Genomic DNA, 26,886 nt, shown 5'->3' with positions numbered 1-26,886 from the left:
GACTACACACCGGCCCTACTTGGAGATTGAACCTTGGGACTTTCTGAATAAAAAGCAGGTGCTCACCCAAAAAACTACAGCACTTCTCGTTTACCTGGGTTGCCATTCAACTCATTTGGGTTTACTTTCAGTAGGCATGCATAGGACTGTGTTGCAAATACCACGGAGGAGTACTAGTGTGCTCTCTGGCCTGCTGTCCAAACTGGGCTGCTAACTAGGCTCTTGTTCCAAGGAGGAGAAAATGCAAATCTAGAATAGCACTATCAAAATGCAATATAAAGCACACTTTAGAAACTTACTGTTTGATGATTATATGTCTACATCTGTGTAACATACTTGTGGCTAGTCAGATGTTCGGCAGATATTATGGGTATCTATTGAAGAACAAGAAAAGGAATGTAACCTGTGAATAATGCGTTCCACAAGAATGCAGGATTTATTTATTCTTAATTTTTTTACTAACAGCTCAGGTGAAAGATGGTGGACTTCTATATCGGAACAGCAAGTTAACAAAAACACAGGTATCAATTTAAATAAAAATGTTCTGTTAAGTAGTATATCAACCAATGTTTAGTAATGATTACTGATTGTTTAGAAAGAAGGATAAAATTAACAGTTAAAAGTTCATGCAGTGCAATAATTTCAAAAGTCCTTTTTGTTGGCCTACACATATTTATACGGTTCGGGGGACTTTGCCTAACTCGCTGTAGAAAAAATTGACAACCTTTCGGCCCATGCATTTTGCACACTCAATTTTAAGATACTTTGACCCAGATTTGTTTTGTTGCAAATCATTTCATTTTCTGGTTAAGCTGCACTGATATTCAAGCGAAAGGCATATTGGAAGGCAGAGCTGGAATCTTCAACACTCAGAATATCCACTCCAGAACTGAACTAGAATAAAATCTCAAGTACATAAGCTATCATGCACCTAAGAATCATATACTCGTTTCCATCTTTGCATTGAAACACACAAACACACACAAAAACATTTGGTGGGGAGGGGCACATATCAAATTTAAATATCTTCCCAAGAATAACCTCCTAATGAGGTTCTTGGATTTATTCCCAATATATTCTTCTCCCAGCTGCGGTGGGGGGCAGTACGTCTTCCCCAGATTCCTAAAGACTCCATTTGGGACAAGTAAACTTAGCAAAGCAAGAAACAGAACCATCTATCTCTATTCTGGTGTCACACCTTTGAAATGCCTTTCCAATGCAGATCCACCTAACTATAGTCTAGGTTGCAAACGACTCTGGTGTTGCGGTGCTCATCTCGCTTTACTGGTCGAGAGAGCCAGCGTACAGCTTCTGGGTCATGTGACCAGCATGACTAAGCCGCTTCTGGAGAACCAGAGCAGCGCACGGAAAATCCGTTTACCTTCCCACCGGAGTGGTACCTATTTATCTACTTGCACTTTGACGTGCTTTCGAACTGCTAGGTGGGCAGGAGCTGGGACCGAGCAACAGGAGCTCACCCTGTCGCAGGGATTCGAACCACCGACCTTCTGATCGGCAAGCCCTAGGCTCTGTGGTTTGGACCACAGCACCACCAGCGTCCCTCAAACTGTAGTCTACAGTGGTGCCCCACTAGACGAAAATAATTCGTTCTACGAGTTTTTCGTAGAGCGAATTTTTCGTCTAGCGAAGCAGCAATGGAGCGTGGAGGTTTTCGAGGCAGCCCCATAGACTTATTCGTCTTGTGGGGCAGCCTTCCGCTAGACAAATGCCTTCGTACTAGCAAGTAAAGAGAATCCTTTGTTGCTGGCAGATGAGTAGCAGGGACTGTTTGGACTTACTGATTATGGTCTGGTGCTAATATTTTGTTTTTACTACAGCTGACACTGTCTGGATGTTTTTTGTGAATGGCATTTCTGCTTTAAATTTTATAAATATTACCCCAGATACCTTTGTGCAGGGGAAGTTATTTATAAAAATAAGGCTGCAATTCGAACCGGACTTACTTCTGAGTAGACATGGTTAGCATCACACTGTCAAGTGTCTTTAAATTGTGGATTAAAAGTATAGAATTGTTAGTATCCATATTAAATTTCTCCCACAAGGGTCTAATTTTCCATAATAGGGAAAGTAAGGCTACCTGGAGTGATATTTTAGATGTATTTTGTTATGAAATGTAGCGTTTTGCACCATAAGATACACAGTTATTCTCTCTCTTTCTTTGCCATTTGAAATAAAGTCTTCAAACGGTGCACAACTTGGAGTATTTTTCTTCTTCTAAAAATTAGTACTTTGAACTATAGTTGCAACAGTTAAAACAAAGTCAACTTGGTGGGATATGGATTGGTGATTATAACTGGGCCTTCTTCTTTGTTGGTCATCAGCAGCAAAATGTCTCACTGCAGGGATGAGGTGTTGCTCTTCCGCAGCTGGCAGTGGGAATCCTGCACAAGCTGGGGGCCATAGCCATTGAATATAGGACTATGCAAACCATGAATGGCCTGGCCCTTCCCAAGATGTGGTCTGAACAAAGGAGCGTTTCTTTGCACTTCAGAGTTAGGAATGCAGGAAGCTGCCTTATCCTGAGTCAGGCCATTGGTCCATTCAGCTGAGTATTGTCTACACAGGCAGGCAGTGGCTTTCTAGGGCTTCAGATGCCAAGAGATGCCATCTGGGACCAAACCTGAGACAGAACTACGTCCTTTCCTTGAAATGAAGTCTGAATTGGCTCAGAAAGGATAAAGGACCTACTCACCAGGTGCAAGGTTCTGCACTACGGTACAGTGGTAGCTTGGTTGTCAAAATTTATTCCATTCCGGGAGTCAGTTCGACTCCAGGAACGGTTCGAAAGCCAAGGCGCGCTTCCGATTGGCTGCAGGAGCTTCCTGCACTCAATCGGAAGCCGCAGAAGCCGCGTCGGACATTTGGCTTCAAAAAAACAACAGAAATCTTACTTCTAGGTTTGTGGCGTTTGGGAGCCAAAACGTCCAAGTACCAAGGCATTCAACAACCAAGGTATGACTGTACTTTGTTCAACTACTCCCTCAAGTCTGCAGTGTATACACTTCCCATTGGCTGTTATTCAAGTATATATGCTCTCCCCAGGGAAGTTCGCCTGGCGCCTTCATTATATACCTTTAGGCACCAGGCAAAAACATTCCTTTTTAACCAGGCCCTTGGTTGATCTTATTGACACCCAACACCCTTTTAGAATGTGACTTTGTGGGGGGCAGTTATTGGGTTACTCCTTTTGGTTTGATTTTATATGTTGTGGTCTTGTTGTGAACCGCCCTGAGACCTCCGGGTATAGGGCAGTGTATAAATTGTATTAATAATAATAATAATAATAATAATAATAATAATAATATCCACCAGACAGGTCAGGAGATGGGAGACGAAGAGATGCGGCACATCTTGTAACTGAGCCCCCCACCCCACCCACCAAGCATGACTAACTGCCCCCTATCCATATACTTGTTCTTTAGGTGTACTGTATACATTTCCACAGCACATTTTTTTGTGCGTGTGCACGGAAACATGTGCCAAGTGTAATTGAGCTTCTCATACCATTTGTTTTCTACGGCAGCAGGAGAGGATGTTGCACCCAGCTGTGTAGAAGCTTCAAGAGCAGTGCTGTTGAAACAGACCAAGGACCTTGAGCACTGGCAAGTGATGACGAAGGGGCCAGTTCTTTAAAAAAAACAAAAACTTCTGCATGCATGCACATTGCGGGAGGTGGGGGTGGGTGGGCTATTTTTGGTGGCGTTACATTATGTCAACAATGCTTACATACTATATACATATATGGCTCATATATGCATATACTGAGGGTTGGCTGCGGAACTTGGCTGCAGTGCATTATGAAGACCCAGAGAGATACGCATGAAATGGTCAGATTGCACAACAAAAAGAGAATCTCCCAGAATCTGGCTTGGAAAATGCATGGGGGTGGGCGGTGTCTTTTAAAAATACAGAAAAGTTACATTATCATCTGTGGGAGGGAAAGAGGATTTTGCCAGAGGTTTTACGTTAATGAGCCTAAAAGACATTAAAAAACCCAACATTTTAAGATGGCTGAACTGTTTATCAACTGATTCATACTAAACTGAGGGGGATTCCTAATATACAGTCCCTTGTTTTGTTGCTTATGAATCAGTCATTATATTAGGATTTGGAACCAATGCAAAGGCTGTGGCAACAGTCCCATGTGGGGGCCTATGGGGGCCCTTCAGAATGGGCCACAAGAGATGGGCAAGTCTATCAATTCCAGTTTTTAAAATTCAGTTCTCCACATTTCCACATCAGTTTGCAATTTTTTTTAAAAAAAAATCCTCATGAAAATTCACCAACACTTTAGTGCAAATCTCTCCTAACATACATGTTTTTGTATATTGTATATTTTTATATTTTCCATACTGTAATGAATTCCCACATGCTATTTTCATGAATATAAGCATTTTTATGCATGCTTCAACCTAGTATATGCATTTGTGTACACAATACTTGATGGGAGCACCACATTGCAAAATTCAGAGAAGAGTGAATTTTGAAGAGTGGTTGTGTTTCAGTTTGCATACTGTCTGGGAATGTGCAAATTAGATAGGTTTGCCCAATCCCTCCTGGCTGCTGTTTTCCTTTTGGTCCTTAACCAATAGAAAGGGCATACAGCCGAGGTGCAATTTCCCACCACTCCTCTTTCATTGACATTACTGTGTGGAGTCTTGATGAAGTTGGAAGCAAGACATCTCAACCATCTGTATGCTGGGGATCATCATACAGAAAGAAGAAACAACAGTTGCCATTTCCAGAGCACATACGCAAGGAGGTGCCCTGTGCAGAGGTCTGTATCTGCGAGCCACTTGTGCGGAACTTTTAATTTTGGCATAAGCAGTACCCTATCTGCGAGAGGCTCATGGCCAGCCTTTCAAGCAATATTTGAGAGAAAAATGCTCCATCCTGGCTAAGCCAGTCCCCCAAAAAGGAGCATTTGGGGTGAGTGGCAGGGGCAATATGGGACAAGGGGAAGACTCTGCTCAACTGGGTCACACAACCATGTGACCCAGCTGATGTTATACTGCCAAGTCAAAACTCCATTTTAAAAGCTTGTTTCCGCTCTTTAAGGCCAGCTCACCTGACAGTAGCCCTTATCCTGAATGGAGTCTGGACTACGGATAAGATACAGCTGCATAACTTACACCTAATTTACATTGGCTTCCTATCGTTTGTACTGCTCTGTGAACTCTGTATCCCTATCCCGTTAATTCTCCTTTGTGCAATGTCAACTGTGTACGTGGGAGGGGGGACATCAGGGGAGCACTTACTGGACTGACAGCCTCTGCCTTGCTTGACAGCAGATGTTTGCAGCAGGGAACTTGCACCACATGCCACTGAGAACCCTGCATGATCAGTCTACGATGCGCGAGAAACCAACACAGAGCCAGTTCACCACAGACGTTTAGCACGGGTTGCTGCAGGAGTGGGTCATCGGGAATGCAACATGGGCGGTTGAGCCCAACAAGCATACCACTGCCTTTTGCCCCTAAGATTGGAATTGTTTGATTGAGAATGTCTGAATAGGGCTGATCAGATCCTGCTTTCCTATACAGTGGCACCTCGTCTAGTGTCCACTTCATTGAGCGCCCGTTTTATAGAACGTCCACGGCCAACCCGGAAGTACCGCAGAAGCGCAAACCGCTCCACAAGTGTGTGCAGATGCGGTGCTTTGTCCAGCGTCCTTTTCGGACAGCGACCAGGGCTCTGGAATGGATCCTGGTAGCAAAATGAGGTACTACTGTACAGCAAATGTGAAGCTGCACAGGTGTGAGTGGGAGAGGAACCATTAGCAAATGTGCATGAATCTGTTGCCATAGCACCTACGGTCTTTGTAACCACTCTGTTTCAACTGAGGTATAAGCTGTTTTCTGCAATCCCAAGGGTATGCTTGCTTTCAGCTCCCAAACTTTCATCTCTCAGTTATTCAGCAGCGTATAGTGCAAAGCTAAGGTGAACCTCAGTCTAAGCTGGTAGGTTGCTGAACCCACAATGTTTTGGAAGATGAGGGGAAGGATCCCCCAGGAATGCAAAAAGTAACTCTTTCTACACATGTAAGGTTCAGGCATGGGGAAGGCAGAGCATGCCGGCCAGCAGCGTTTCATGGATCATCATCAAGTGTTTTGGAAAGGCTATGGCCTGTCTTGATGACGATTCCCTAGAAATCCTTTTATACAAATTCTCCTGTGCTCAGGTCCCAGTGTAGCTGCCGGTGTGGTCTGCCTTGAATTTCCCACTTTCCACACAATGCACTTATCAATGCAAGGTGCAATGCAAACTAATAATCCATTTAGGAAGAAAGTGAAAGCTGGTTCATGTTCAAACACCCTAGTCTTAAAGGGTGATCCTTCAGTGTCTGAAAACAGATGTGTTATTTCGCCAAAAGGGGGGGGGGGCAGAAATAATGGGGATATATACGCGGCACCATCAATGCAACCAATTCTTCTGCTGAGCACCTGTGGAGCAAAGGATGGTGCAGTGGCAAAAGTGATATCAAAGTAGTGATAAAGTGGGATATCAAATCCAAAAGAGTAGGACACCTGCATTTATGCTGATTCATGCACAACAGTAGGGTCCTGCGTATATCAGGGCTGCAATTCTAAACTTACTAGGGAGTAAGCCCCCTGAATATTGCAGGTCTTCTTTCCAAGAAAAGATTAGAAGGATTGTGTTGCAATCAATACCCTTTGATTTTCTGGTTTGCCTATGCAAGAAGTCCAGCATCCTTGTTCTCACAGTGGCCAACCAGATGCCTATAGGAAGCCTTGCAAGCAGGACCTGAGTGTAACAGCGCTTTGCTCACTTGTGTGGCAAACAGAATGGTTTAATCAAAAAGCTGATGGTCTACTATTCATGACCTATGAACTGTGTGCTGCGTTGCCCTGAAATATTGTCTATCTAATAGTCAAGCACCTGCCCTGAAATATTGTCTATCTAATAGTCAAGCACCTGTGCAAACATTTGAATCATTGGCCTGTGTAATTGATGGTGGGATTAAGAGCCATGCAAATGGATTAACCACATACTTAAATTTGAGTCAGATTTGATTCTAAGTTTGATATTTGAAGCGCAATAGTTTTATTAATTACTGGCTTGTTACCATGTTTCTGTTTGTTGTAATTATACTGTCCAGGTAGAGAATCAATTGGGATAGATTTCTAAGAGTAACTGTGATCTGGTTTGCAATGGACATGGCTGTCAATCCCCTGACTGATTTGAAAGGAAAGCCGCAGTGCTATAATGGCTTAAGCATTCAGATTTTGATAGCTTCGGAACATTCCAGCCATCAGTAGTAATGATTTTATTATTACTGCGTCCCTGATCCTTTATTCCAGGAATGGGGGGACCTGTAGCCTTCTAGATTTGGTTGGACTCCAACTCCCAGAATTCCTGGTCACCGGCCATGCTGGCTGGGGTGAGCGGGAGTTGGAGTCCTATCCAGACTCTAATCCATCACTTAACCAAGGCTGGTAAAATTCTACGTAAAACAAAACCAAGTAGTGTAGCCTTGAATTCCTTCTATTACCAAGCTCTCTGACTATTCTAAAAACAGATGGGGAGGCAGTGGGTCCTTCCTATGCTGAGTAATTCATGAGAGGGACTGTGTCAAATATTTTAGTACTGGAAATGGAGCTGCAGCACCTTTCTGAGCATGGGCAAAAGGCTAGTTAAGCTATGCTGCGGATCTCAGGGAAATGTGTAGGCCAACAAGAGGTACGAACGAACAAAAAACGAAACAGAACGAAAAGGGGGGACGACGACAAAACCCCATGCTTCTGAAAAGCACTGATTCTGAGTTATGTTTTAAGAAACAAAGCTGTAAATTAGCAAACCTGGTTGGCTGTGGCTGCTGTAGCGAAGGGGACGCTTGTGGCAGATGTTGCTGCTGCAGACACAGTGGTGGGCGTACCGCCGTGCACCATGGGAACTTTCGGGAGGAAAATCATATAAGCAAACATACAGGAGAGTGTAGCAGTATGGGAAACCATGGCAACAGGTGGCGGAATCGTCGAGTATGGTATTTATATCAGCAGATAAGCCGTGGGGACGAGATATCACCGCCAGCAAAGTGACATGCAATCGCAGCGCAAAAAGCGGGACAACATTCCGGAGAGCGAGGAAGGAGGGGAGGGAGAGAGATGAAAGAGGAGGAGGAGAGAGGAGGAGAAACGCTCGTTACCATCAAATCACGGGAATCAACACAATCAAGCTCAATTATTTCAGTTCATAGTCAACCAACAGACTTGATGTAACCCCCTTTCTTTAACATCTCACGATAAATATTCCGCTGCCACCACCCTTCTCTCTGGCCCCCCTGCTTTTTTTTTTTAACCGCTTTTAACATTTCATAATCTCCTGGCTTGAAATTCTAGTTCTGCACGAAGTATATAACTGAATGTTTTCTTTTCTTTTCAAAAGAAAGAAATAAAGATGTACAACAGTTTCTAAAAAACTGGAACTCAGAGTCCAGTCAAAATCCACCAGAGCTGCTAAGGAGATTGTGGCATTGTGGGGGGTGTTGGTGGTGGTGGTGGGGAGAGACAGGGCAAGGGAGGATGTGTCATACAGCCACCTGGTCTGCTAAACGGCTTCTAGGATTTCTGAGTCAATTAAATAGAAGCAAGTGCATTTAATTGACGAGTTGTTAGTGCAAGGGGAAAGGGGGAGGAGGGGAAATGGATTGGCACAATAGCTACGTGTTAAAGACCCAGCAGTGGATTTTGAGAGTCTGTGAGCTGCTAAACAGATTTTTTTTAAAAAAAGATAATCAAGAAACAAAGCTGGCACCTACCAACACTTGTAGCGGGTGTCATGCACAATATTGAGCCTGCCCATCATGCATTGCAACAGGAAGGTGGATTTGCAAAGGGAAAAGAATTAAAACAACCCATCACACGTGTAATTAGGAAAATCTCATTTGAACAAAGAAGAAAAAATTGGTTATTATGGGAAACAGTGGCATGTAACCATCAGCACAGTCAACTCAAACAGCAAGGTGGTGGTCAATTAGAACTAGTCTGACATGAGCAGGGCAGGAGGAAAAGCAGATTGAACTGTGTGCTGGCATTTTGATTAAAATGAGCTAGGGCAGTAAGGGTAATGAAGGCTCTAACAGCATGAGAAGAAGCTTGAGTTGTTGGTTTTTAATATCACCAATTTTAATTAATCCATTCCTTACTAAGTCCGTAATGTCTGCTGGGTCTCGAACCAATTTCCCTGAAAATTGGCTTAAATTATTATTCTTGTTTTTAAACCTGCAGGACATTATTGGACCGTGATACTTTTCACTTGTACAGAGATCTAGTGCCTTGATTTCAGACATTAAATCAGAACTACAACAGTTTGTAACACTGCGTATCAGGCAGGTGCCACCCTAAATACTGGCACATGCAGGATATCTTAGGATAATTTAGGGGCGCCATTGCGCCCCTGTGATTCTCTACATATGAGGCTACATGCACACCTAAATTGCAGTGCCTTGAAGGAGGGAGTGTGGCTAAGTGCCTGCTTCAACGTTGCATGTAGCATTGACCCCACCCTTCAATGGATGCACATTTAGTGTGATGTCTGCAAATGGAAATGTACCTGTGAGAGCAACGCACCCTTCCATATATGCAGATTCAAGAGTGATCCGAGCTTAATGGCACCTATGTGTTGACAACTAAACACACAAAGGTGTTCTATGCTGCTGAGATCCACACTAATTGTGGGTTCTGCATCTGGGGCTGTGCAAAGAGGGCACTCTGTCAGGATGGAGGCCAACCGTTCTCACTGCCCCCTTAGTAAGCAGGTGTGCTGATACTTTCTGCAAAGGGAAATGTCCTGGATGTTACTATAATGCCTTCTGCAGATTTTTCTAGCGGTTTTGCAACTAAAGAAGTAGCGGAAACAAACACATGCTGAAATTATGAGAGTTATTGGGAAACTGGTCCTAAATTATATAATTATCTTGTATCTGTTATATACAATTATCACTACCATACAAATGGATTATGATAGACGAAGTTGCTTTTGAAATTTTAACTAAAAAAAAACAACTTTATAAATGACGAGTCACTATTGTGCGGCATTATTAGTACTAATCTATTTTGAAGGCATCGGGCTGGATCCAGACTAAGTTGAACAAAGATCCTATTGAAAGGAAGGGGACAAGTTTGCCTTGACTTAAATCCCACTGATTGCCCTGAGAACTAAGTCCGCTTAAGTTAGTCTGGATGCAACACAGGGTTAGCCAGTGATATCGGCCAGTTGGTTTTTTTTCGGATGGATATAGCTTAGCTGCTTTTCTCTGGGCTTAGCAGGACAGCATAGCCCCTCTCCATTGTTTGTGTGCATGCAAACACACACATCTTCTGTGAGTGGAGTTTTGCTGATGGAGATAGCGCTCCTGTTTCCTGCTAATGAAAGAGAGGATCATAAAAAATTTGGCCAATACCCCTTCGCTCTGTGGCTCTGAAAACTGTTCTACAGCTTTTGGGGGGGGAACCCTACCCCCTTGGCCACCTGACAGGAAAAGGGAGGCAGAATTGGAGAAATTAAGCTTCACCTCTTTTGTTAGTGGAGGTGTCCTCTGGGTCAAAGACCCTTGCAATCACAGAAGGAATATTTCTATGAACAAAGGGCTTTGGATTGAATCTATTACAACTGAAAGGGCATATTTTTTCCTGGCTCACCTCTGCCTCCACTTCCCTTGTGTTTCTTCTTTAATTGTCCCTTAGGATTGAGGCCTATCTTCTTCTTCTTTTGACAAGCATAATGTGCACATATTATACACCACCAGCATTATCTGTATTATATTATTATTATTATTACTATTATTATTATTATTATACCATTTTCACCTACATATTATTAGTTCTATAATCTGTACATTTTTAATTTACTTGTACATATGTAATGAAAAAAGCATTTGCTTTTATTTATAAATTATTTCCTGAAATTTAACTACGCATGCTTTCGGTTTTAATCTTAGACTGACATTTTAAACCAACACACATTCTTGCACAGGGTTTGCAGCAAATGAATGTAAGGCAGCAATGAAAACCTATGGTGCAAAAACTGGCAGGTATGAAAAAAAAGACAGTTGTGTAGGACCCCTTTGTTTATCAGTGATTAAAAACAACAACCCTGTTATTACAATCATCACCTTGACTTCTAAAGGTTTAATTCACTAATCAGGGTGGTAATTCAAAACTTGCTAATTCAAACTTTATCTTCCATTTCCCCCCAGCTCAAGACAAAGTTTGATTTAAAGTAGTAAATGGGGGAAGAAACCCATTAAGAGTCCCTCAATATTTCTCTAGCAGAATTTAGCACACAAAGAGATATGTTCTCATTAGGATACGAAACAGTTCGTTTCACACAACGACATGTGAAATAGTGCCAACATACCATTCCATATATTTATCCCAACAAATGCAGTAAGAGACCAAGCAGGCCAGATCTTTCCAGAAGCTATTATTACTGTTTCACTCCTGCTGAAGCACTGGAAATCACAATGGAAACCTAAGCGAGTTTTTGCCATTGATTTTAGATGGAGCACAAATGGGTCTAGCAAGGACTCGGTACCCTTTAAAAGAGATTACGTATGACTTTGCCATCCTCACCTGAACACGTAATCATCAGTTTTACGTGCAGGGTTTTGCGCAAAGCAAACTTTTTACACAAAGTCAATGGGGGCCCTGGGAACATCTTCTTAGCACCTTCTCACGCGTTACTTGAATTGAAGGGGCGAAACAAAATACACAGGGGCTATGGAGCCGTGTGTTTAGTCCTGCTCCTGGGGTCCCCTCCTATCCTCTCGTATGTTTAGGAATAAAACACCTGCAGGGGCGAGCCTTTAGTACCCGTGCAGCCCCTGGAACCCTGGAACTTAGAACCCTGGAATAACCCTGGTTATTCCTTGGCATGTAGGGGTGCACAGGGGCGGAGGAAGGGGGTGCGGTAGGGGCAGACCACCCTGGGTGTCACCACTGGGGTGTGTGTGACAAAATGTTGGACGGCATTCACGGCGGGGCCTGCAGCATGCCTGAGCCACGTGTCTCTCCTGGGAGTGACGCGTTGGCTTGGGTGCCCCCAGGCTCCGCGATGCCCCAAACAGTCCGCCCGCCGCCTCCCCCTCCACTGTAGGGCGGCTGAGTGGGAGGAGGCAGGCAGACTCCGGAGGCCCCGCGGAGCGTCCTGCCCTGGCTTGCTCTGCCCAATTGGCTTGCTCCACCACCGAAGGTGCAAGGAGGCAAACAACCCTTAAGTGGGATGTAATGGCCAGCTTTGCAGCTTCCTTGTAGCTACCGGTATGTTGCTCCTTCACATGAGTAATGTTTGAAGCGGGCTTTAAATAAGTGTGGAAATTAAGTCCAAGGCATGTTAGAGTGCCACCCTCCTTTGGAGTGGGGGGCGGAATGAACTGGAAAGCAGGTGGCAGCGTCTCTATTAACAGCCAGCACAGTGGGGGCCCCTGCTCTTGCCCAGGTACGCCACAAATCCAATGGCTGTGCTGCAAGTGATATATCTGTGACACTGGCCACGCTTGAGCATTCTTTCTGGGGTTCAGTCTCAACCTTCCTTTCCTGTTAGGCGAAGTGGCTGGGTGAGTGGATTAAGGGAAATCCGTGTCTTGCAGTATACGATACAGTAGCATGGACAAAGCGGCCCAATTCTGCCGCTGATCCTTCTGGCAGGGATCTTCCCAATGGACCCTCCAGTTTAGTTCCGACTTAGCGATCTCAGGACATAAATTCTAGGAGCACAAAAGCACCAGAGTGGGTCTTCTTTCAGACTAAATGGTGGTGGAATTTACATTCTGAATTTGACTTCCTTCAGCAAATGTTTGGTTCTGGGTTGTTTTATTTGACGTTTCAATGTGTTGTAAGCCGCCTTGAGATTTTCCCCCTTAAAAATATCAAGCGGTATAGAAATGGATAATAATAATAGTTGGTCTTGCTCATGATAAAATCAATGGCAAAGCTTCAAAAGGTTTCTCTCCCCCCCCAAACAATTAAAAGGTTAATGGGTATTGTCTTCCATAATAGGCCTTAGAAAGCGGTTACGACATACAGGAATGATTTGTTACGCGGTCTAGAGCAAAGGGGTCTTACAACAATTTTATATATATATATATAAAAGAACCATACCAAACAGATGAAGAGAGGTGAAATGGAGGATTAGGCAAAAGAGGCACAAGGGGAAAGACTTCAAATGCTGTTTTTGAAACGTAAGATCACACACTTTGAAGATGCAGATTGTCACATTAGGCCGGAAAGCACCCAGACACCTTGCTTTCAAGACAAACATATGCAGAATCTGCAGTTTAGCAGCAAGACTGTCTTCCTTCCCTACTCACAAAGGGCCAACCCTGCGGGGAATCTCTTTTCCTTGGCTCTCTAGCTAGCGACTAACCCTTAGTCTCCGAGGTCTGCTAAGATATGGGAAAGTCCTCCTGTGACCTTGGCTTGTGCCTGGCTCCCGCGGGGGCAGAGGGAAGCTGCATCACTTACCTGGTGGAAGGAAGGCTGTATGCTGTTGCAACTGCATGTTTGCAAGAGCCTGCTGGTATTGGAAGATACCAGTATTAAAGACAGCGGTGGCACCATTGGTTTTTTCAAGCGCAGGCCTCTTTGGTAATGGGGGGAGTACAGCTTGAGGAATTCCCTAATGGAAGATGAGTATAAGATAGCCCAGTTGTTGTTGTTTTTTTTTAAAAAAAAAATAATAATGAAGAAAATAAAAAGGAAGGTGGGGATGGAGCAGGGAGAGAGAAAAAGAGAGAAAAGAAACAGAAAAATCAGTAGGAGGAACAACCAACAGGCACCATCTTTTTTAATATATATATATTTATATATATCCTTGAGCAAGCAAGCAGCGGAGCGGACTTTACTATTCAAGGAAAAGGGCAAAGCTGAAGATTTAAAGTAAGGAATATTTGCCCTCCAAAATATGGCATTGTGTAGTGACAGTGCTCGAGATCTATACACTAGCATATATAAAGCTTCAGGTTTCTATTAAGGAGGCAGCAATAACGGGGGTCGGGGTGGGGGTCGGGGTGGGGTGGGGTGTAAATAAAGAAAGCTGCACTGCTAGCTCCATGAGAACTGACAAGTAAAAGCCATGTTAAAGAGAAATCTTAACAGAGTGAATGAAACAGGTTAATATAATATTAGAAGTTTACTCCCGCAATCCCCAAAAGTCTTAACTACTCATGCAAAAGTAAAAATAAAAATGTACCATTCCATGCTGGTACTTTTTCCTTCATTTTTTTAACATTGCATTACAAATGTTAAATCTACTTTAAGAATATTGTTAAGCCATGCCAACCAAACCGATACAAATATATATATATCTCATATATGTTATATACATTTCTTTATATATATATATTTTTAAAATCCCATCTTACTCCCTTTAGAAATTGCTATAAGGTAGTTAAACTGAATGTGGGGTTCCTACATCCTAGGGGACGCGGGCTGCAAGAATTATCGGCTTAATTTCCCCATGAATGGGATCAGGAAGCCACACTCAGTTCTTTCCCCCCTTTTGAGCTTCAGTTACTTTAATAACAGGAAATAAGGAATATTTACTAAAAGAATTTAATTTTTCTTTTAAATGCATCTACAGTAAAGCTACATGCCAAGCTAAAAGGTGAAAGGTCATAGTACCAGGTCAAAGGTTGCCTCGAGGGGTCGCTTCAGTGATTTGACAGCCGACTGAGTCTTAATTAGCAGGCAGCGAGCACATGATGGCAATGGGCCAGTGGGGTTCAAGCGCATTAACATAAACAGCAAGCAGAGGTGCATCATGGGGGCAGCAGTGCATTTTTGGGTAGGTGAGAAAAAAACAAATAAAAAACAAATCATCGGAATGCCATATACAACGAATAACAAGACTAAGCATGCACAATAAAGGCACTACTGAGTTGTTATTGTGAGGATACACCTCTAATGTAGTTAATTACAAACAAGATACTCTATAACAGGGGGGAGAAAAAGGGTGAAGGAAGGAGAAGAGAGTGAGAAAGAGAGTCTGCCTTCTGTATTTTTGCTCAAGTATCCATAAACACAGGGGGGAAAAGGCCTCTCTCCTGTAGTCCGGCAGTGTGCTATGAAGATCACACACAACAACGTTTCACATGAAGTAGTATTTTAATGGTCAAATCATGTGGTTATGTAGAAAAATATACAGGACGACACTAACAGCTAAGCAAATGGAGAAGGGGCCCATTAAAATAGCTATTTTGGCTTGATAACCCCGCCATCACATTTTTAAGCAGTGTGTGCACCGACTAATTCTGCTCCCTGCCCCAGTATGCTACTCCATGTTTTTTGCTACTCCATGTCACGGTTAACTTCCCAGTTTTGCAATTATTCCATGTCACGGTTAACTCCATGTCACGGTTAACTTCCCAGTTTTGCAATTATTCATTACACCATAGTTATGTTTAAGGGAAACACAGTAATAATAATAAAAATAAAATGATTTCAGGCCCCTCAATTCAAGTTAACAGTCTCGTTGTTGGGTTTGCCTGCTCCTAAGTAGTTCCAGATCCTATCGCCACCCCCTCGCCAATTAAATCATATGTTTTAAGGTTACTGCGAAACCTCATACATGGAAAGAAGGCCCAAACGCGAAATATTTAATGCATATCTATTCAGTGATGTGTACGTTTTAGACAAGCAATAACTGGAATATGGATATATATTTCTCAGGGTGTGTCCAAATGAGCAGAACTCTGGATGTTCCTTCTCTGCTACCAAGACTATTATTGGTGTGTCACCCATCTGAAACTCAGGCTTTGTGAGGGTTTGTTCTTCATGTGAAATGTTGCTTTTGTGCCCCTGCAACAGAGGACCCACAACAGCTCCTAATAAGTTCGTTTCCCCCACCTCACCCAGCAAAAAAAGTTGGAGAGGGTCCTTGGGTTTGTGAAATAGTTGTGTTCTGGAATCATGAAATAGCCAGTTATGACCCGTTATATTCAGGAAGGAATTAGCAGACAGCATTTACAAGGCAAATAAGATGCACAGGGAGGGTCGTGCAGATTTGTCATCAGGGAAACAGAAATAAAAACTCCAATGAAGAAGATGGAGGAGGAGGAGAAGGAGGAGGAGGAGGGGAAGGGGCATATTGTGCAGGAAGTGAGGCAAAAAAAAATGTACCTCTTTATAAAGGCATATTATCTTTTGAACATAGCACAGGAAATGAAGCAAAAGGAAATGGCAGATCGTGAGATCTGATGAGGAATGCACCAACTGCTTGTGCAATTCTTACGTCTGAAATGCTGCGGAAAAACTGCCAATATGGACTGATCCTGACAAGCATATACATGCATATCAAAAGCTATAGCTGGGCAGGTATAAACGGATGTGCGTTACCATCACGCTAAATGCCCGCCTCTCGGTATATTCACAGGCACATGGCTAATGTTATGTACATTTGTGTACATACATATATACACAAGCCATGTACACACGGAAAAACTCTATGATAATTTCCTTTTTGAAGGAGAACCTGAAACTACTTAAGAGCAGAAGTGGAAGCTTACTGGAATACGTAAGGAATGGGATACCTGAACAATAATATCTTCAGCAAGGAGAGTTAATACATTAATACTGTCCTGCAGAATGACAATGTTACTGCTTTTGCAATCGTTTCTTTCTTTGGACTCACCATGGCTGCTGCAGTAGCTGCTGCCTGAGCAGCTGCTGCTTGGTTGACCTGGTACTGGGCAGCTTTTATCTTAGCTTGCAGGTGTGCAGGAGGGTGGAAATATTTGCACTTTTCCCTTGAGCATCTCCCTTTGATGTAATCCATGCAGACGGTAACGGTGTTGTCATTGGTATCAATCATTGCACTGTCGGCAGGGTGAGCGAACCGGCAATCGTTTTCTCCTCGGTTACAATTGCCACGCTGGTACTCTCGGCATACCTGCGGCGGGATTCAAAAGCAAAACCGAGTTACTCCGACAAAGAAAACGATGCAGAACAAAACCTGATCTGGGAAAAGTGACCTAGATCACTTGGCAAGGAAACGTCAGGTTCACCCTGGCAATTGTACATTGTCCCACCTTGCGGCTGTTTTAAAAGCAGCTGAATCCTATGCACTTCGAGCAGAAAAAAAACAAGCATTTCTGAGACTGGGTGGCCATCTGTCATGGATGGTTTAGCTGAGATTCCTGCATTGCAGGGGGTTGGACTAGATGCCCCTAGGGTTCCCTTCAAACTCTACAATTCTGTGCTGCAAAACAATTCCCCTGACTGCTGCCATTATGCAGCTATTAAAACTTCAGTTTCTTTCGAGTGAGACTCTTTAGTAGCAATCAGAAGTCTAGCGTGCTGCTTTGCCTTATGCAGGTTATAACCTTCCTAAATGCAAAAGCAGAATTTCTAATTCAGCCAATTGCATTTAGTTCTAGCTTTGAAGTGCATTACCTTTCCACACATTTTTTGTTGCACCTAAAGCTTTGCCAGCACACATTAGCAGAATATATTAACACTGCTATTCCATGATTTTACCACACGAGGGAGCGCAGACACATGAAATGCTTTTTCAGTGTCCATGTTCCCTCCTTCCCTGTCAAAGTGTGTTCTGTTTTTTTAGTTTCTCACATCACTTTGCTACTGCTGCTTTCTTTCACTAAGGCTGCACTCATGCATGCAGAAATATTAAAGAGAGAAGAATATAAGGCAATGGGAACACCTGAAACCTTTTTTTCCAATTACCCCAGGGACTTTTTTAAAAAAACCAAAACCTGTGAATTCGTTCTAGATGAAAGTCAAGCAGCAAGGGGCAACAACATCTTTAAAAAGTGTGTTTTGCCACCTCGAGCCTTTTCATTTAAAAAGCAAAAAGAGCAATTGCTGGCCGCAAGGCACATGGCAGGCAGGGGCATGTCATCATTTAACTTCAAATGGTATCAAGTGATAAGTAGCTTGGCTGGTGTGTCCAAGGCGCCCAAACCTCACAACCCTGCTCTGCTCTGCCCTCTCATTATCCTGGTCCATGGGAGCGATGTCGTTGCTAGGTCAGATCCAGAGCCTCACACCTTCCCTGCTGGCATGCACCCCCCCCCCCAACTTCTGGGCCTAGGACAAAAGCGAGCATGGCCGATGTCCGCCTCTTTTAGTGCTGTAGTGAAAGGCGAAAAGGGACCTAAGGGGTTTCTCTTCACACAAAACATCTGAGGAAATTCAGGGGGAGCCAAAAGAATTTGAGAAGACCAGGGAAGTTCTGCACATCTCTTGGTTCCCGCTGAATGAAATTTTGGAGGCTTCTCCTCAGGTGGTGCATTCAGGGACTTCTGAGGGAAGCCAGAAAAGCTTCAATATATATTTTTAGGGTGGTTTTTTTTTTTGGGGGGGGATACGTTTGCAGAATCCAAATGACTTTCCAGTTGGGAACGTTTGGGTTGTTGTTGTTGTTGTTAAGTTGTTGCTGCTATTATTATTATTATTATTATTAAAAGCCCTTCACCCTAAGGCCTCAGGATGAGTTACAACATTAAAACATACTATTTAAAATGGCTTAAAACAATGAGAGGTGGGTTCTAAGAATATACACCTCAAGTTTATTTTATTTTTTTCATAAACAATTTTTATTTTCCAATTAATTCAAATTACATCCAATAAAACTTCTACAAACATACACTTTTAAATCTTTGCTCTGCCGAGCCACGACTCCCCTCCCTCTCGTCAGCAGGTTTTCTAGTCCATTCCTATCGCGCAGTTCATCATTTAAATCTACAGAACTATGTCCAAGGTTTATTCCAACCCTACTAGTGTTTTCAAACTTCCACGGTTCAATCTTAAATACTCCACAAATTTACTCCAATCTCTTTGGAACCTTGAGTCTTCCTGGTTTCTGACCCTGCCGGTCAGTTCTGCAAGTTCCGCATACTCCATCATCTTCGTCTGCCACTAAATATACACCTCAAGTTTATAAAGCCATGGTAAAGAGGTGTTTCTTTGGCAATCGTTGCAAGCTGTATAATGAAGCGGAGTTGAGGAGTTCCCCAATCTTGGGGCTGCCACTGAGAATGCCCTCTCCCCTTCTGCAATGTAGCTTGTGAGGGTAAAGAAACTACTAAGAGGAGCCCCTCTGCTGATCTTAACACCTTCGAGAGTCTGTAGGGAAGGAGGCAGGTCTGAGTCACCTAAATTCTATAGACATTGTGATTCAGCAGGATAATTATACCTGAAATGCTTCCAAGGAAGTCACACTCGACTGCTACGGAAGGGATTTACCAATGCTGCTTTTTATTTAATGCATACCCTGCCCTGTGCCTGCACGGATCTCAAGGTAGTATATGTGGAGTTCTCAGGTGGCCTCCTATCCAGGCCCTGACCTACTTAGCTTCAGCAAAGCTTTTACATCACATGACCTTCCGAGTGTGTGGATGGCACATGTGTCAGTATCTAGAGAGTGGGACCAGCCAGGGAAACTCCTTTCCACATATGCTACCCACAGGTTATTAACAACAGAACAGGTCTGTAGACTCTTATGATTCCGTGACTCAGTTCACTCCTGTGAAATGGGAACAATAATGGACATACCTCACAGGGCTGTTGTGAAGGTGGACTGGGCAAAGACTGGCCCAGCGTTAATGTGACCGGGAAGGGGTGGGGGTGCTGAGGGGGCAATCGGATCCAAAAATACCGTAAGAGCTGCTGCCTATTTATAGTGGGAAAAGAGTTTTATGACCGTTGGAACAGACAGCGCTGATTCATAACCAAAACAACAGTTTTGAAAGGCTGGAACGGGCTGGCTAAAAACAGCGGCAGCAAACTCCCAAAGATGCTGCAAAGACGTTTTGCCCTAGAAGGACAAAAAAAAAAAACCTCACTTAGCTGGTTGGCTGACAGCAGTTTTGTCTTTGGGAGTTGCAAAAATGACAGCGGAGCCAGCAGAGTCCCACTTCGCCACTTAACACACAGCAGAACAAGTGCCCTGCTCTGGAGAGAAAAAAAGGCTCTCTGAACTCCGGCAAAACAAACAGCAGCAGATCGAAAATCGCCTAATTGGCCTTGGAAAAATAAAAGAAAACCACCCCTAGCCGTTTGCTTCTCTTTCGTTGCTGCTCTTTCCTCCAAAGTCTGATCAATGCACCTTTCCCTCCACAGGCCTGGCTCATACTTTCAGCTCTCCTAGTACCCAATCAGCGCAGCTTGCCAACAGCAAGTCAATTAATTTATTATTATTATTATTATTATTAAAAACAAAAAACAAACGGGGGCTGGTGTAGGAAGGGGAGAGGTATGCACAAATGGAAATTAACTGGACTGACCTGGTTCAAAAATGAATGTCTGAAACTACGCCAACCTTACAAGAATGGCATTTACCACTTTTTCGTGAGTGGAAAGACTGCCGATGGATTTTACGCTTTTCCTTGCAAGGTGAAATAGCAGCATCTTAGGGCATCGGAGAAGGTGGTACTGACACCATCCTCTGTTATCTCTTTCCAGACCAGTGGTTGTTGTTGTTGTTGTTGTTTGGTCCCTTTCTGTGTGTTTTAAAACCCGTATGTGCCATGTAAATCAGGCCTTTTTTATCTGGTTCTTGGGTTCCGCCCCATTCCCAGGCTCCAAATAGTCTTAAAAGGCTGTGCAAATTTCACAGGGGAGTTCAGTGATGCGAGCACATGCCTTGAGTGCAGAGCACTCCAGGTTCAATCTCTGACATCACCATTTAAAAGACCTCCACCTGAGACAGAGGACAATTGCTGCGCGCCAGAACAGACCATACTAGGCTAGACAGACGAAGAGTCTGACAGGGGATAAGGCTGTTCCCTGCATACACAGTGTTATTATTTTTATGTATGTTAAAAAGTGATTCTGTCAGTCTCTTTTTCTACCCACTTTCGGCAGCAAGCAGAAGGTAATGATCTTACCCCAGAGCACAGGGAGACTTTATAGTTGAAATAGCACAGATTACAGATAAAGACCCAGACGTCCCATTTCCCCATGCAACTAGCCAATTTCTCCTCACAATTCACAAGTAATAAGGTGCTACTTTAGAGATTTTCCTTATGGGAATTTTCGAGAAATTGAAAGTTCCTTCATGCAAGCAACTTTAGCAAAATCAGTTTTCTCCCTCTGGCATTTTTTTTTTTTTAATGTAGGTTGTACAATTTTTCTTGCTATGTAAGAATCAACTTTTAGAAGCCAGGAGGAAAAGGAGAAACAAATGGGAACTCTGATGGGAGGCGGAAAAATGGGGCACTTCAGCAAACATCTGGGGCTACATAAAATGTGGATGTCGACTGCTTGTGCGGCAGGTAAAGGAGAGGCTACAAACCAGGGTCTGAAACCATGGTTTGAAGTGGTTTTGAAAAACCGTGATTTGCAGTGCCTAGGGAGGAGTGTAACCTTTCACCTCCACCGACAAAACCATGGCTTAAGCCAGTTTGCAAACCCTGCTTGCAATGTGACAGTGAATATATCCACCATGGGGCAGGGTTTATAACTCAGAAAGCTAAACTGTGATTTTTTTTGCTGCATTATGATTTTGTTTGCTATGTAAACAATGATTTCACTGGGATAAATTAAGCCAACAGACCATGGTTAGCACTAACCATGATTAAGCATTATGCCTGCATCCATTTAAGGACAATTCAGATAGTGCCTAGACTAGCACGAAGAAGGCTTCATTTGTAAATCAGTTTTTTAGTGCAGTACCAAGCTGCAGCACAAGGCTGGCTGAGGGCCCACATCGCCACTGATGTCAGAAGATGCTGAAAACTCCTGTCAGACTCCCTCAGATAAGGAATTGTTGAGGGCAAAGGAGAGTATCTGCTATAGCAGAACAACATTTGTTAGGGATGTAGCAAAACCTGATAAATAAAAAATATGAGACCTCATACAAGATTCTGGCAACAGGCGTGGAACGGAAATGAGAAAGTCTGCGGAAAATATGCTGCCATCCTGGTATGATGGTAATACTATTGATGCTCAGAAACTTTTACTTCCTCTAGAGTGCTCTAGACTGCAGTGTATGGGACTTAAGGAGGGATTATATTTCACCCTTGTCAGCCATGAACTCCTGACTAATATTCCCATTTTACAGATGGGGTACTAAGGGTCAACAACAGTGGCTTGGTGAAAATGTGTGAGGGAAGGACTATAAAGTGATTTGCACCCTAAAACGTTTGAAGAGCTTGATAACAACCCCCCCCCCCTCCCCAAAAGTGCTAGGTTTTCAATTCTGGATAATCATTGTTTGAAAAAGCATTACTTATTTTGTCAACTGCCAAAGATTAAGTTGGTGTCTTCTCCTGCAGGAGTACTTCCCCAAACCCACCAGCAAAACAGAATAGCAGCAGACTGCAAAACAAGCTCATAATATCGTTTGCAATTCCCCAAGTTATGCAGACACAGGGCTACATTATTACATCACCGTCTTTGCAAAGGATGTCCCCCAGGGTCACAGAGCGATGCCTTTCTCGTGCAAGGCGTTTATGGGGTGTTACCACTGCAAGACTAAACAATGCCGGTCTGGGTGGTCAGAAGCTTTGCAAAGCGAAATCGTAACGTGTCGTTTCCTACCTCCAGTCTGTCTGTCCTCATTAGCTTTTGTGCGGCTGCTGCTGCTGCAGCAGGAACTGGCATGCCAGGATTCCCCGCAACCAGCATTGGCCCTGACGGCAGGATCTCTGCTGGGACCAAACCAGGAGAGACAGGCCCCAAGTAGGGGTTAAAGGCTGTTGAAGCATTGGTGGCTAAGCTTGGTGCAACTGAAAACATTGGCTGGAGTGGGGGTGGGGGTGGGAGAGGAGAAAAAAGAAGTAAATATTAGTCAGAGCATCACATCAATAACGCTACATACAAAGCCATATTTGAGACAGCGAGCCTGCGCTCTTTATCATGATATTCAGAGTGACTTGCACACATTAGCTTGGACCCCAGCAGTCACCTCCATGAAGAGAAAGGCTGCTTCAGCTAATGGAAGCCTTTCGATCCAGTGCCGATCCCACTCACGGAAGTATGCGGAGGCTATTTTTGCCGAATCTCCCCTTCCCCTACAGAGACTCCGTCCCCATTCTGGCTGGCTCTTCGGCTATTTTGGGTGGTGGACAAAGGACAAACCAGTCCATGGCCAATAGACCTGCAGCCTCCAGTGAGTTGAAGTGCTGGGAGACATGTGCAGGATAGCCACAACTCAATGAGTGCCACTGACCATGACACAGATGCTGCATTGGAGAAATTTGCACTGCACAGACCGGAGGCACTGGAATTGGGTCTGGCCTTTTAAGCCACTGTTTTTAGCCATGACTTTGGTAAAATCAGGAACAGGCCGGGAATGGAATGAGCACATTCTCTTGCTGCTCACCACTTAATGGCACCCACCTGTGGCACACAAGAACCCTCATCTACCGCTTTCCAGTGGAGTTCTGGTAGTGATGGGAACAATGGCATACAAAGTGAGTGGTACGGGAATACTCACAGTGGAAACATATCACATCACAGCCCACCCACCCCCACTTTTTAAAGGGGGTCCTACCCCCACTATGATCCCTAGGACAAAAAAAAAACTCTGAAGAAAGTTGCAGTGCAGACAAGGCCTTGTCCCATACTATAATTTATTTATTACTCTATTAATGCACCCTTGCTGGAGCCCAAAGCAATGATGTTTAAAAACAATACAATTAAAAGTAATTAAAAAATTATCAACGGAACAATAACCTTTTCAGCGCCAAAAGGGCAGGCAACAAAAACCTTATCTGTTAAAACAAGCAGCTAACATTTTAAGTTGACGCCTAAATGCTGGCAATGTGGGACAACCGTATCTCAGGAAGGAGTTACATGGGGGTGTATAGCTGACAAACAAGAGCAGGGCACAATCCCTCCTCTCCTCCAGGGAACAGCTTAGACATGAGTATTCACGAGCAACACACTCGCTCCTTCAGGGAAAATGCTACCCCGTTCAGAACAGGTTGTTTCCTCAACTCCTGGACCCAGGAAGTGCCTAACCACAGGACCTAATTCGGACTGAGTTTGTTGGCCTGCATCCAGCCCGTTACTCTCTCCAGATACTGGTCCAGCACTTGAACATCCCCTCCTGATTCACATGTCATCTGCATATTGATGGCACCACACTCCAAATACCACCTCCCAGCAGTTCCATATAGAGATATTAAATATATGACAGGTGTGGGGCATGTGGGCATTTTTTAAGAAAATGGCCTTGTGGGGCCAAGTAGAGCCATGGTGTGTTTAATTAGGTTAGATGTTTCCGCTACTGGTCTGGGCCATTACTGTCTATTCTGACTGGCGATAGCTCTCAAAGGCAGAGAGGGAATGAGATCTTTCCCAGCTCTGCTACTTATCAATTGGAGATGCTGTATATTGAACCGGAGACCTTCTACATGCATGTGCTTCATCCTTTGCTGTGGTCCCTCAACATCATGCTCACTTCCTTCCTGAATGTGCCATCTTCTCCTTGGGTAATCGATACTGCCCACAATTTTGGGCTGAAAAGGAAACTATTCCCATCCATCAAAGGTGTATCGTTTTCTAGTGCTTGATAAAAATCAGACCGAGGCTTAGGAGAAGGACGTGGGACAGGTATGGAGAAGAGAGCTTAATGTGAAGGATGACAAAGCAATGGTGTGATCAAAGGCTAAGTCAGGAATGGGTAGGCCAGCTCAACACCCATCAGTCCCTGCCAGCAGAGCCAATGGCCAAGGTTGGTGGCAGCTTCTAGCGTAACACCATTTGTAGGGCTGCAGGTTTTCTCTTCCTGGGATACTGCAAATGAAGAGATGGAATGTGAACAAAGCCACTGTTCTGTGACAACCCCCCCACCCCCCGATCCAGCATGTCTTCTCAATGTTAAACATTATTTTCCCTACAAAATACAACAGCCTCGCTGCCTCAAGTTCTTCCTACTCCCATCAGTGGGTTGTCATACGAGCCCTGTTCGCATTGCCACATCCGGGGAGTGCAGGAGGAACGGCAACCAGCACTGTGAAATTTTAAGAGGTGCCTTAAGGGCAAGGAATAGACTGATCAGCTAAACTGCTAGCTCACTGGGTCACAGCCAATACATGCAAGAATCAATAGCTGTGGTTACAGCTATTGATAGGCTGTCCACACATTTAAATTTGGGAAGCAGCACCCAAAATACTTTTAAGTTGCAGTCTTTTGCTCTTAAAGGGAGTGGGAGAAAGAAACCCTACTGGTTTTTCCTCTATTGTAAGCCAGCAATCTAGGCTACCTAAGACCAGTCTCTGCTGCTGAGTCACTATTTCTGCTACACTCCCTGGCTTCCTATTAACGGACTGAGTAGGTGCCACCTTCTGTGATTGGGCCTCTGTCCTTCCATGTGTACCTGCCTGTGCACCTGCCACTCTCCCTGCAGTACGGACGAAAGGCATGGGAATTAATGGGAGAAGCCATGGGCTGCATGCATGCAATAAGGCTGAGGGACACATGTAGAAAATACTGTTGGCTACCCAAGCCCAACCACAATGTGCAGTTCCGCTGAATAAGCCTTAGAGGAGGAGGAGGAGGGAGAAACATGCTCCGAGACTTGGCTACATCCTTAGCATCCACCAAAAGCCACTGCTCAAGAATAAACAAAGAAGCATTTCTTGACAGCTACACGACTCCCCCCAGCCCTCCATCTCTGGCTGTCAGTGAAGCTTCAATGGACTAAAAGGCAAATTGAAATTTGGAAGCATTTGATTTAAGGTTTAGTAATCAAATAAAGAAGTTCAAGCAGGACTTGCAGGTAAAAATGGAAGTTTCCAATGACCCAGGACAGCATATCAACAGCCTGACTAGCCTGGGCCAACAGCTGAAGGGAAGCAAACACCTTGCAAAACCAGGAACCAGATGAGCTGTCAAAACATGCCTTCTTTATTTCCAGCCAAAGCTTTTTGAAAATCTTCCCAGTTAGGAATTGGGAAGCACTGGTGCTTGTTCCATGGGCTGTAGCACCAGGATCTTAGGTTTTCCAAAGTTTGGCTGCACATACCAGCACATCCAAGAAAGAAAGGCTTGCACTGTAAAAAATTAGACCCTAAAAATGAACTCAGTTTGATGGAGTGTGTGTGTGTGTGAAAATAGGGGGGAATCAAGTTGTTTGCATGAGCTGAAAAGCCAGCATTTCCAGTAATGCAGCATATGAAAGAAAACACTTACTGCCCATATTGGCATCACTTCTCTTTCTCTGCACTGAGGAATATTTAATAATAATCCAAACAACATTTCCCTACGGTACACAGTCAGATGGATAGGGCACAATCAAGAAAGTTAGCGTGCTGCAAGAAACGCAGTGAAGAAATAGGAACTCATTCATTCCGGTTCCAATGTCTGCTGAGTCACTGTGTGCTTAGTGGCCAAATCGCTAGTTAAAATTCATGTCCTTGACTCCCTGGTGATAATGCAATGTCATCTTGCTTCATTTTGCATGGATACTGCTCCAGTATAAAGGATATTTTATTTTTAAAAAATGATGTCTCCGTAGTAGCACAACCAGAAAGTTCTCCTTTTCTAAAAGAGATGTGCTGGTGGAGGAGACACAATGCCTAAACATTCTTTTCCTGGGTCCAGAGTAGTGTACATGTTTTATGCTTCTTTACTTAAGCCACCATTCCCAATATTCTTAGCCCAGGATTCTCGGGTTAGAAGCACACACCTGCGAGCTGGGCACTACAGGAGAATTCCCCAACTCAGCGGTCTTTGGTAGCAGTCAGTGCAATGCTATAGCTCAGGGGTGGGGGACCCTTTTCAGTCTGGGAGCTTCACTCCTTTCTGGGCAACCTTCTGGGTGTTGGATGGGATGGAGGCACAAGTGGGTCGAGAGATCAATGGAAAGTTTACCTTTGGACGGTAGGGTAGCTTCAGCACATCATTTGTACCCTCCATTCAGAGAAGCAAGAAGAAT

The 26,886-nt window shown here is 43.9% G+C and overlaps 1 protein-coding gene across 16 annotated transcripts in view; it reads right to left on the bottom strand.

Annotated features, from left to right (window-relative positions):
* MBNL1 (muscleblind like splicing regulator 1) overlaps positions 1 to 26,886 on the bottom strand; it is a 176,512-nt gene that overhangs the window by 5,746 nt on the left and 143,880 nt on the right. For 6 of the 16 annotated variants that reach the window (XM_033150464.1, XM_033150467.1, XM_033150453.1 and 3 more), the window contains 7 exons: positions 22,542 to 22,742; positions 16,672 to 16,929; positions 14,664 to 14,717; positions 13,506 to 13,659; positions 8,801 to 8,836; positions 7,842 to 7,936; positions 300 to 374 (listed from right to left, as the gene is read on the bottom strand). In XM_033150464.1, coding sequence (XP_033006355.1) covers positions 318 to 374; positions 7,842 to 7,936; positions 8,801 to 8,836; positions 13,506 to 13,659; positions 14,664 to 14,717; positions 16,672 to 16,929; positions 22,542 to 22,742 — 855 coding nt within the window. In that variant the 3' untranslated portion in view covers positions 300 to 317. Of the gene's footprint in view, positions 1 to 299; positions 375 to 3,525; positions 3,592 to 7,841; positions 7,937 to 8,800; positions 8,837 to 13,505; positions 13,660 to 14,663; positions 14,718 to 16,671; positions 16,930 to 22,541; positions 22,743 to 26,886 lie in introns of those variants that run through there. The other 10 variants (XM_033150454.1, XM_033150462.1, XM_033150455.1 and 7 more) reach the window with 7 other exon arrangements.

This window comes from Lacerta agilis, chromosome 5 (assembly GCF_009819535.1).
Source record: "Lacerta agilis isolate rLacAgi1 chromosome 5, rLacAgi1.pri, whole genome shotgun sequence".
In the NCBI taxonomy this organism is placed as follows: Eukaryota; Metazoa; Chordata; class Lepidosauria; order Squamata; family Lacertidae; genus Lacerta; species Lacerta agilis.
Note: the sequence above shows the minus strand (reverse complement) of the source record. Positions and strands in the feature narration are given on the sequence as shown.